Source organism: Tupaia chinensis, unplaced genomic scaffold (assembly GCF_000334495.1).
Source record: "Tupaia chinensis unplaced genomic scaffold, TupChi_1.0 Scaffold138757_1, whole genome shotgun sequence".
Classification (NCBI taxonomy): domain Eukaryota; kingdom Metazoa; phylum Chordata; class Mammalia; order Scandentia; family Tupaiidae; genus Tupaia; species Tupaia belangeri.
The window spans coordinates 1,649,682-1,662,398 of record NW_006198649.1 but is presented as its reverse complement, the minus strand read 5'-3'; the positions used below and the strand labels follow the sequence as shown (position 1 = coordinate 1,662,398).

At 34.9% G+C, this 12,717-nt stretch overlaps 1 protein-coding gene across 1 annotated transcript in view; it reads right to left on the bottom strand.

Annotated features, from left to right (window-relative positions):
* LRP1B (LDL receptor related protein 1B) overlaps positions 1–12,717 on the bottom strand; it is a 1,871,701-nt gene that overhangs the window by 1,363,455 nt on the left and 495,529 nt on the right. Inside the window, exon 6 of the mRNA XM_027765590.1 lies at positions 6,207–6,344. Coding sequence (XP_027621391.1) covers positions 6,207–6,344 — 138 coding nt within the window. The remainder of the gene's footprint in view (positions 1–6,206; positions 6,345–12,717) is intronic.

Here is a 12,717-nt window from a genome sequence, read left to right as displayed (position 1 = left end):
TGCTTTTGGTTTTGTTTTATTTTAAATTTTCCAGAGAATACATGTTCTTTCCTTCTCTATCTTCCCTTTCTTTGGAGATTTTGGGCACACTTGTACACACACCTGGCATATTTTTAAGCCACCAGGTCTGGGACTCAAACCACACAATAGGCCATGTTGGATCCAGTCATCTTAATAACTAGCCATCTCAGGTTTTTAATGGTTTCACCCAACTTTTTTATCAAATAAGCTGATATGTCTGGGAAAATAGTCATAATAAGAGTTGTTTCCACAATGAATAAGCCTCCATATCAAAGCAATTGCTATTTATTCTACAGATAGCAAGTGAACAAACAGGATAAACGACACTCTATTCAAGTGGAAGTTACAGATCTATGTGTTTGACTTACTGTCTTTAAAATAAACAGTAACTGAAAATAGTGTACTATTCAGCAATAATTGCATCATGATTCTCATTACAGAAGACTGAATCAGTACATAGAAGTAATATAGTTTAGTTTGATATCACTGATTTCTAAGAAGAGAGACAAATACAAAATCTCAAATAATATTTTATCAATAGCTTAAACCTCATGTTTGATTATTTCAAAGCTGTTAATAGGTTTATACACAATAATGAAAATAAAGAACTTAGAACCTAGAGAAAAGTTATAACATTTTCTTATTTCCATAGTTTCATTAATGAGGGCCAGAGAACATGAATTTAGCATAGTACTAACATTAATCAAAGATGTAAATCTTCAGGAATTCACTTTCAATTAACTATCAAGTACATTCAATTATCCTTTTGTGTGCTGAACTATGATATAAAGTTAGATTATTTAGTCATCCATTCCCAAGAAGTATTTATTTATGCAGTCATCAATTTCTATATATATATATATATATATATATATATATATATATATATACACATATATACATATACATATATATATATATATATAAATACACATATATATACACATATATATGTGCATACATATACTCATATTTTTATGTAAGTCTTCAGTAGGTGCACTATGCTAATTTCATGTAGGTATCATTTGTCAATATAAATGATATCTGTGCTAGTCTTCTAAAAGATACTAAGCCTATGGAAGAGTTATTCTTTCTAGAAATGGTAGCTTTGCTCCTCAGCAGCATTAAAGTTGGCCCTGAAATTAATCAATCCAAAGGGTTATAACCTTTACTATACAAACACAACTACTTTAACTAATCTCTTTAAGAAGAAATGCTTACACCTAAGGTATATTTGAGACCATGTGATTACATTAGAACAACTCAACACAAGGGAAAGAATATAGCAGGATCTACCCTTAGGTTACAGGAAGTTTACCAGTCAAAAATGTTGGGAGCACACAAAGACAGGTCTTCCTGGCCAGTTCCACTTGGTTTCTTAGCGCTGGGCTTATCAACATTTCCCAGTCACTTGAGCACACAGTGGTAATACTTCTTTTCCTGTTCTTCATTGGTATGAATATACTCCCCCTTCATGTGTTAGCATTTGGTAAATCATTCTAATGGTGTTGAGAAGGTAGAGACCTAATCTACCTATGGTGAGGAAAGATGGAACCTTGTGGAAGTGATCGAGCATAAGGTGGGGCACCAGTGACTGGGAATTGGTGAATTTATAAGAGAGGGAATGAGAAAGATGCAGACTCTGCTCTGCAAGTGCTCCTGACTTCACCAGCAAGAAGACTTCTCAGATGCAGTCTCTGAACTTGGAACTCCAAACAGTGAGCTGAATAAACCTCTATGTTTGCAAACTCAGGCATTTCTGTTATTACCAATAGAATTGAGTAGAACAGATGCTTTTAATGGGATCAGGACAAGATCCACTGATACAATACAGTGAAACTAAAAATAACGAATGGCTCCAAATTTGTCTTCTCCATCAGTTTTACCAACTTTTTTCTTCCCTTTCACTCTTTCTTGTCTTCTCGCCTTTTCTCCCTTTCTTCCCTCCTCCACTCCCTTGTTTCTTTTCTTTCCTGTTCCTTCCTTTTTTCCTTCCCTCCTTCCTTCCTTCCTTCCTTCTTTCCTTCCTTCCTTCTTCCTTCTTGTACCCTTTTGATTCTAGTGGCTGCAAACTAATTGTGCGCTCCTCTGAAATCAGTGTTAGAATGGGTAATAAAACAATAGCAGAAGAAATTAAAAAAAATTTTTTTTCTGAAAAATTGAACTAAAGTAGAATCCTAAATATTTGAGTTCAGAATTAGCTTCTAGCTTAATTCCTTTTTAGGAAAATTGGAATGCATATGATATTTAAACAAGAAATTTTTAAAATTACTAGTGTTCTCAAAGTCAGTCATTACAAATAGTAAATTCTGATATTTACCTTGGTCCATTTTGAGAAAGCCTCTAGGATATAAATAACCCCCAATTAAAAAAAAATAGATATATTTTTAAAAGTTTTGAGGGAAGAATTATCAAAGGAAAAAACTGATTTATAAAAATTTTAGTATCTTAAGTTGCTATCTGAAATATGCTAGAATTGCTGATAGTGAATGTCATTGCACATATCTGGAAAGTTATGTGAATTTTCAAGCAAAGTAAAATAATCAAATATAACTTTTAAAATTCTTAATATGTATGATTTCAAGGAATTAGGTGACATATGAGAACCATATTCTTCTTTAAATCTTGGATGGAATACCCCAGTTAGATTTGTCATACATTCAGAATTATATAGGAACAGGTTCAGAACAGAAGCATGAAATCAGAAGGGATGGGATGTTCGAGTGTATAACCTCTTTTTGGAGGGTGACTTTTCATATGTCAGGCAGTTTCATTCCATGATCAGTTTTAGTAAACTGCTCATAACTTTATCCCATTAAATGTAAGAAGACTTTGGCATGTTTGGTGGACACCACAGATTCTATACTCACTGTTCTAGTGACACAGACAAGAAAATCCCTTTTTTTGCAGGGACATGAAGAGTTCCCATAGTCTTCTACAGATTAAGAGCACATTGGGAACCAGCAGTTAGCGTAATGGCTATGTCGCTGGACTCCCACGTAGTCGACCGCGGTTCGTGTCCCGGACCAGGTGGCTTAAAACTCACGCCGGGCGCGTGTGCGTGAGTGCCCAAGATCCCGAGAGGAGAATGGAGGAGAAGGGATTGCGGCGTGGCCATCCCCCCTGGGGGGTGATTTCTCGCTTTCTGTCTCTATGTCTCTCTCTGTCTGTCTGGTGAGCGCACGCGCCCTACAGTGAAAATCTCTCCAAAAAAAAAAAAAAAAAAGAGCACATAGTGCCACAGAGACCGTCACTCCCATGTACATTTAAAAATATTTCCACTTAGAACTGGATACATACCCTACTAGGGCTCTGAATGAAAAAATACTTCTTACATTAATTTCCACTTTTAATAGTAACATAATAAATCATCTTATGACTATCAAAATTTAAAATACTATTTTGATATATTTCAGTTTATGTGGTCCCTATTAGCTGAATTTATTCACTTTTTCAAGCATTCTTTGCATGGTTGGGTAGATTTCTGCAGATATATCCTGGATTGAGAGGCCTTAGATTATATAGAATGTGTTTTTATGGCTTATGCAATTTAGATAGGATTGTATTACTATCAGTATGAAATACTGTGTAAGAAAAGATGAAGTTTTCAAAAATAAAATGTAGTGATTTGAAAGTTCTTATTGTAGTTTTATAAGCACGCTCCTATGTATAAGTACAGTCATATACAAAAATCCATTTTCTTTCCTCAAATGAAGTCAAATTATGGAGATTAAAATATTAGTGTTATAGAAAAATCATTAATAATAGATATCTTTATATTATCTTCACTAGGATGAAATTGATTTTGCTAGGAAACATTTGGAAAACAATTCTGTTTCTACAAATCACCCCCAAGACCCTAACATCACTTCCAAAATATTAAACATTTTTCCTTATTAATGTTCAAAAAGGATACAGATATGCCAAATGTACTTTAGATCCTTTATTAGAAAAAATCCCATTTTTGAATTATGTCTCTATCTTCATGTATAATTATTTCAGTTAGAATACATGCTTAGAACAAAACAAAAAGAAATCAATGCAACAAGAAACAATTTAGAGACTTGGTCTGCAAAGTACTAGCATTTCCAACAAGTAATGCAATATTTAGAAATATGTAATAGGCCAAAATATTGTCCACCTCTCTTTGACAAATTAAGAAAAAGAACAAGTTGTCATGTAATAAAAATATAAAACTTGGAACAATTAGAAAATTGAATTAGAACAGAAAAAAAGAGTAGAAAATAAACAAATGCACACTAAATCTCTCAGTCTGAGGTGTAAGCTGGTCTTTTCAAGGATGAAGGAAAATTTAATAGCATTTTATTTTTGTTCAACTACATTAAGTGTTTATTTTAATCTCACTCTGCTATTAAAATATATCTTCTTTTAGGAGATAACAAACTAAATTTTATTAGAAAGCACAGATATATTTCCTGAATAATCCATAGCACGAAAATATGTTTTAAGATACTTGAACTTGTAATAATTTCTGAGGAAGTATTTTGAAATGTGATGATTTTGTTCCTTTGAAAGTTTAGTCACACATATCTATCAAAACATACTTTAATGTGATAAGAAGACTGAATTATAGCTAAAGTGGATAACATTAGGCTCCAGAAAATAAAATTAATTTCTGAAAATAAAATTAAGCTTTTTAGCCCCATCACTTTAGTAAGTCATTATGTTCTGTTAATCATAGTTTTAAAATATACAATTATAGAAAACAATGCATATAATAAAGCATTTAAGTCAAAATAAAATCTCTTGATTATTACTGCACATGTACTCATAATTGAAACCAAGAATCTGCTGACTCTTCATGTTATGTAACCCTGTAAAAGTTCAATGCTATAAAAGGAAACTGAAACCAAATAAGGAACATACTGAAGACTTTTTAACTTCTCAGTTGGAATCTATACACAGAACCAGAGTAATTGGGCATCCCTTCAGAAAGAGAGCAATAACCTAGTGACCCAGTTGATTTCAACGGCCTACCTATGGTCTCTCAATATGTCCCCCTCTTTGAATTAACTTTCTGAGACTCTCCTTTTTAAAAAATTTTCTCCATCTCTGACTTGAATCCAGTTTTCTTCAGGCTAGAGTTAGGAAACTGTCAGCGTGCAAGCTCTGTCAGGTCTCTAGAAAGACTTTGACACACACATTGTTGATTATATAAAACTCTTAACAAGTAGCAGCTGACTTAAATGCCTTAAACACATATATGGAATTCCTCCTGAAAAAAACGGAACTTTTGGGACCTGGGATTTTTCCCATATGGCAGCAATTATTTTGTGTGAATCTGCCCAGAGGTCAGACAAATACCTCCAATTTTCCAGTCTTCTCTATTTTCTTTTGTCTTACACCAGATTCCTATTGACATCTTAAATTCATTATCTTTTGTGCTACACCCAGTCTGAGCATGTGAGTTGGCATCTTCTGGTTCAGCTGTCTTTTTCCTGGCCCCTTCCTGAATCTTGATTCGTTTTACTGATTCCCTTGATTCTGTTTCCAGACCTAGGTCTTCACCGTGCTTTTACTTTTTTTCCTATGACCTTACTTTTTGCGTCTCACATTTTATTTTCCTCACACGATGCTTTATTCTATGCCAGTTCCAATTAACTTTCTATTAATTTCTAGATTTTAATTGTTTCTCCTTCATATGATTAATACAGAGGTAAACTTTTTACCACTGCACAATTCTAATGCTGATTTTTAAAAAGACAGAAAAGTATAACAAAGTTAATAGTATAACATCATGAAACTAATACTATGGAACAAATTGTGTATGAACACATTATACTAAAATATTGATTGCAGAAATGTTTGTTTAAGTCAGGGTTCAGAGAAACAAGTTTATAATACTGTATGATATCAATCTACTGTAACACAGACTTCTCATTTGTCCTTTGCTCAAAACTATTCTTTTAGATGAAATATGTAACTGTTTAAGAGTCCAACTTCAAAGTCCAAATGTGTTTTTTTTTTCCTAATAGCATATTTTTATAAAACACGATAGTTGTAGCTTTGAAATGCATATTGCGTGTCTGGCAATAAAATTCATGCTTTCTCAGTAACTGATATAGTTTAGTTGAAAGAAAAGACAGGTTATAGGTTCTCTTTGAACCTTTACTATTACTTTTTAAATTAGTATTTGAGTTGCATTGTCCCACAGATGAACTTACCCCGACAATGTACACCTTCATCATACCCATCTGGACAGTCCCAGACAGCGTTGCACAGCTGGGATAAATGAACACATTTGTTGGCACCAAGGCAAGCGATGTGATTCAAGGGGCACTTGATTTCCACCTCTTTAGGACCTGAAAAGAAATATAGAAAGGAATATAATAATATGTATTAACTTTGCTTTGTTGACACTGTGTTAAGCAGGGAAATTACTAGCAGTAATTTACAAAACAGAACTACAGAAAATACAACTAGGAGGCCACTCAGATTCTCCAAGACATAAAAATCACCTATTTGATTAGAAAACTAATTTTTAAAGCTGCATGTGAAGTGAGATATTGCATATATTTTTAAATAATGCTTTAAAACACAAATATTCCTTTCAAAAATTTAAATACCATGGATATAAAATCTTAGGGTTAGTTTGAGTCATTGCTTATCTCTTACGCCTAGGTAAGCTGGATAAGGTACTTAAACTCCTTGAGTCCCAATTTTCTCTGCTGTGAAATATGGATAAAGAAATTTAATGGAAAGTCTATTGTTAAAATTCTATCAGGTGGCCCAGCCCCTGTGACAGAGTGGTAACACAAGTGCCCTGCAAGGGTGGAAGCCATAGGGCTGAATGTGGGTTCAAATCCCTGGGACAGCTAGAAAACATGTCAGGCCTGAGCAGGTGCAGGTGCCAAGAGTCAGTCTCTCTCTCTTATGTATGCATACACACACATGTGTTATCATTAAATAAAAGTGTGTGTGTCTATGAGTGTGTGCATATGGTAACACTTTACAAAAGGGCTTTAATGAAATGCAAATAATGTTTAAAAGTCTAAGTTACTTTTATTAATTTATTTCTTTCTTTATTTTAGAGAGATTTTTGTTATAGGGCACATGTGCTTACCAGAGAGACAGAGAGAGATAGAAAGTGAGAAATCACCCCCCGGGGAGAATGGTCACATCACAATCCCTTTTCCTTCATTCTTCTCTCAGGATCTTGGACATGTGCACATATGTGCCCTGCATGAGTTTTAAGCTGCCAGGTCTGGGACTCGAACCAGCGTCTTTACCTTTACCATCTGCTGGTCCTGTAAGTTATTTTATTTTTAATCTGTTCTTTATGAACATGAAGAATAACTATAAACTTATTTATGTACAATGCTTTTCTTATTCAAAAAATCTTTTGCTGAGCAACTATAATGTATAGAAATGGCTACAGACTAGGAAATGGTGAACAGAATACATTCACTGAGATTATCTGCTGGTGGTAACTACTTTGTACAGTCACCCATTCCTGATTTTAAAGATATTAATTAAAAATGTAGAGTCTTTTCTTGGTTTAATGAATCTAAATCTAGGGACCAGTGAGTGACGTGGTAGTTACTTGCTGGATTTCCACATGACTGACCATGGTTGGAGCCCTGGAGCCAATGACTTGAAATTTAGGCTGGGCGTTTGAGTGCGTGTGTACCCAAAATCCTGAGGAAAGAATAGATAAGGAATTGCAGTGTGACCAGCCCCCTGGACTTCAGGTGGGGTGGTGATTTCTTACTTTACCTCTCTCTGTCTCTCTCCAGCAAGTGTACACATCTTATGGCAAAAAGAAAAACAAAAAAAAAGAAAAGAAAAAAACTAATAATTATTTTATTTTATTCATTATCATTATTTTATTTTACTTTTTAAAAGTTGACTAGAGGGAGACAAGGAGAAAAAGAAAGTAAGAAAGCAAGCTGCCAGGTTCAGAACTTGAACAGTGGTCAGCCATGTGGGAGTTCAGCTTTCCTAAACACCATGCCACCTGCTGGCCCCAATAGAACAAATCTTAAACTTTATAAAACACCAACATTTTATGTTATTCTCCCTGAATTTTGATTTTTTTAATTTCCAACTATTTTGAGTTTAATTGGGTAATTTTCAAATCCATTCTAACCCCCAAAGGCACGTTTCAGGTTCTCAGTATGAATCTTAGTCTTACTCAGCTGTCCAAAATCCAAAGTTCAGTTATACCAATGCATCTACAATCATGTATTAATCTGGCACTAATTATTGCAAAAGCCTTGATTTCTTATTATTTTTTTATTGAGAAATTTTTGACATAGGGTGTGTGTACTTGCCAGAAAGACAGAGAGAGACAGAGAGACAGAAAGCCAGAAATTACCCCCTGGGGGGGGGTTGGCCATGCCGTAATCCCTTCTTCTCCATTCTCCTCTCAGGAGCTTGGGCATGCTCACGCACATGACCAGGATCAGTTTAAGCTTCCAATTCCAAGCCTGAACCCCAGTTGACTACTTGGGAGTCCAGCAACATAGTCATTACGTTAATTGCTGGTCCTGCAAAATCCTTGATTTCTACAGTCTGACACACTGAGATTTTAGTCAATAAGAATTCAGTAAGTGTTAGAGATATAAATAAATGGCAGAATAGTTAATAGACTGTGGAGCCAGAATTTTAGGTCCAAATTCTGGCCTAACTACTTGTAGGCTAAGTCATGGGCAATTTTTTTTTTTCTATGTAGTTCTTGGCATTGTGATAAAGAGTATATTGTATTGCTGGAACCAGCAGTTAGCGTAATGACTATGTCGCTGGACTCCCACGTAGTCGACCACGGTTCGTGTCCCGGACCCGGTGGCTTAAAACTCACGCCGGGCGCGTGTGCGTGCATGCCCAAGATCCCGAGAGGAGAATGGAGGAGAAGGGATTGCGGCATGACCATCCCCCCTGGGGGGTGATTTCTCGCTTTCTGTCTCTATGTCTCTCTCTGTCTGTCTGGCGAGCGCACGCGCCCTACAGTGAAAATCTCTCCAAAAAAAAAAAAGAGTATATTGTATTGGTAAATAGTAAGTGTTTGCTATATAAAAATTAAGTAAAGAAGATTCTTTTTTTTTGGAGAGTGTTTTGCTATAGGATGTGTATGCTCGCCAGAAAGACAGAAGGCAAGAAATCACCCCCCCCCCCGGGGAGATGGCCACAACGCAATTCCTTCTCTTCCTTTCTCCTCTTGGTATCTTGGGCACACACACACATGCGCCCGGCATGAGATTAAGCCACCAGGTCCAGGACTTGAACCACGGTCGACTACTTGGGAGTCCAGCAACATAGCTATTACGCTAACTGCTGGTCCCAAGTAAAGAAGATTCTAAAAAGGTATTTCAGTTTCCTTTTCTGTACAAGTTCTCATATTTTAAGAAAAATTGCTTAAAATTTTTGTTTTGCTTTTACTGTTTAGTAAAGGCAAAATAGCAGTAACTAAAAGGTCAAACTAACCTATCTGAGAATACACAAAATTATAAGAATTGTAGAATACAGTGATGTAATAGGATTAGAAAAAATATTAAATGAGCAAAAACAAAACTGGAGTCAGAAAAAGTAAAATATATTGCTTTGAAATGCCTTATCAAATATAAATGATAGGTATATGTGATTTTGCTCAGTGATAAAATAGCTTTCTCTCAAACTTTTGTGTTTAGGGGGATATAAACAAATTTTTATGATGTTGCTTCACTAGCTCAAGTGTTGCCTCAAACAGATTTCTCTGTAATTTTTCATGTACATTATATACTGAACAGCTATATCAGGCTAATAATTTTGTCAAACACTTGTCACCCCAAATGCACAATCCATTATGCTGTAACATGCTTCTGTACCTTGAATATCAATATATCTAAAAATATACATCCATTTCTGTGTATGTGTGTACGTATGTGTATGTATATGATTAAAGTACAAATACACAACTTTTAATTAAAATGATAAGAATAAAAGTAAGTGAACTAGCTTTTACTGAGAGTTTCTACCTACTTAATCTTATATTTGTAAGCTTTATATAAATTTATTTAAAAATAAAATAAAAAAATATGAATTAGTTTTGAAAAGCTATAAATGTCTTGGTCAGCAGTAAAAAATTAGGTCTTTCTGAAATGAATTAGCTGATTTTTAAAAATTTGAAACATACATCCATGCATAAAAGTCAAAGTAGTGTTTAGGACAGGTATATTTAGAACTCTCTATAAAAAATTCTAAAAATAACATACAGAAGGAACACTTGATAAACCTGGGATATTTTACCAGAAGTGATTCATCAGTTCTCAAAAACAGCAATATTTGCTTTAAAAAAACTGATGAGTGGGTTGGCTCAAATGAAAAGATCTTTTTGCTGTAATGTTTAAGAATATCAGGTATGAGGTGAACATGATAATAGTGTAAAATACAAAATGAAGAGCCAAAAGAAAGGATCACCTACCTACCACTTTTGAGAACACAGAAAAGAACATTTTGAATTTTCAAAGGCACTGTATGCCATGATCGTATCATTCTTAGTGACAACATGTAGGACAAGAGAAAAGTTACTTTAGGAAAACTAAAGAGTTATTTAGTTTCTTCATAAACTAGCCAATGTAGTCTTCCTAGTTATTGATGTACTGTTAACTTTTGTTTCATTCTGCTGGGTAACCCTTAAAACAGGTAGACAGACCATGGCTCAATGGACTAGACCTTGAAAAACTCTCCAAGTTTTAGTATCAAAGCATATCAAAACAATAATAATATTTGCAAAACACACCAAAGCACATAGCAGCATTTATTTGTAGAGGTTGTCCAAGGCCTTGAGAATTAATCTTGAGGATGTAGTATCTCAAATTCCTTTGATTAGTATACTTCGGTTGCTAAATTCTGCCAAGTGAGAGTATTTGTTGTTGCTATCTCTGGAAAGTGAGGACAGACAAAGCAGATTGAGAAATAACAATGTCTGCCTCAACCAAAATCCTCCCAGACGCCAGAAAATATGGGTGTTTAGTGTACTGTTGTTTGGGGGAATAATGCATCTTGATTCCTAAGGGTCATTTGTGCAGTGAAAGCATGTGTATCTCACAATGCTCCTTTAGTCCATCCTGTAAGCAGATGGAAGGAGTCAATCTGATAGTTCTTCCTACCCTTCTACCTCTGCGACAAGGAAAATCTTGTGATAATGGAGGCTGCATGGATTCCTGAGAATATGTCAAAGTCGCACTAAATGATTCACTTCATGAAAACTTTCAGGCATTCAAAATGCTTTACAAATAGAGATCATAAACCAGACATAGCAAAGAACATAACAGGCGGCTTTCTGATATACCTGAAGATACCTTTTTAGTTACTGAACCATGAGGTTTTGGAAGAGCTGAGATAGAGTGAGGAAGACAAGGTACCATGTGAGGGAGTTCAAATGCCACAAAGCCACTTGAAATGTTTAAAGTATGGTAATTGTGGTGAAAATGTCAACTCTGCTTTCAGTAATGCACATTGAGAAAAACATTCCTGGTCCCCTAAATCTAATTTTAGGTGACCTAAGAAAGATAGCAAATTTTCAAATATATTAATTAAAAAAGAAAGACTCCATCTCGGAGAGACATAAATGATATCAAAACAGGAGAACAGTATTTATACTGTTAAATTATTTATAGACCTTACCCAATTAGTTGAAATAGGCTTCATTTCTTAAGCTAAAATTCATTTTACACACTAGCCTTCCAGGATAATGCAAAGATAATCTGATTCATCGGTATCCATTTCAATGTTTAATTTATTTCTTAAATATAGAGTAATACCTTATTTTTTGGTAATAATATGTAAGAAAATATATTTTCAGATTAGAGGTAATTGAGATAGTGCATTTGTGAAGGGCTGATTTTTCTTCCAATATAGTGGCAAATATAGTCAAATATCTGCACGATATCCTCCTCTTGGTTATTTCCTATTTACATCTTTCCAATGGTTCTATGTCTTCAGTGGACAAATTCAATTTTTATAAACTATACACAGAAGAAAAGTTATGTGTACTGATTGAATATTCCTTCAACCAGCAACCCTTTTTTCCTTACTTAAAGAAATTACTGTTGGGAACCAGCAGTTAGCGTAATGGCTATGTCGCTGGACTCCCACGTAGTTGACCGCGGTTTGCATCCCAGACCCGGTGGCTTAAAACTCACGCCGGGCACGTGTGTGTGCGTGCCCAAGATCCCGAGAGGAGACTGGAGGATAAGGGATTGCAGCGTGACCATCATCCCTGGGGGTGATTTCTCGCTTTCTGTCTCTCTCTGTCTGTCTGGCGAGCGCACGCACCCTAAAGAAAGACTCCATCTCGGAGAGACATAAATGATATCAAAACAGGAGAACAGTATTTATACTGTTAAATTATTTATAGACCTTACCCAATTAGTTGAAATAGGCTTCATTTCTTAAGCTAAAATTCATTTTACACACTAGCCTTCCAGGATAATGCAAAGATAATCTGATTCATCGGTATCCATTTCAATGTTTAATTTATTTCTTAAATATAGAGTAATACCTTATTTTTTGGTAATAATATGTAAGAAAATATATTTTCAGATTAGAGGTAATTGAGATAGTGCATTTGTGAAGGGCTGATTTTTCTTCCAATATAGTGGCAAATATAGTCAAATATCTGCACGATATCCTCCTCTTGGTTATTTCCTATTTACATCTTTCCAATGGTTCTATGTCTTCAGTGGACAAATTCAA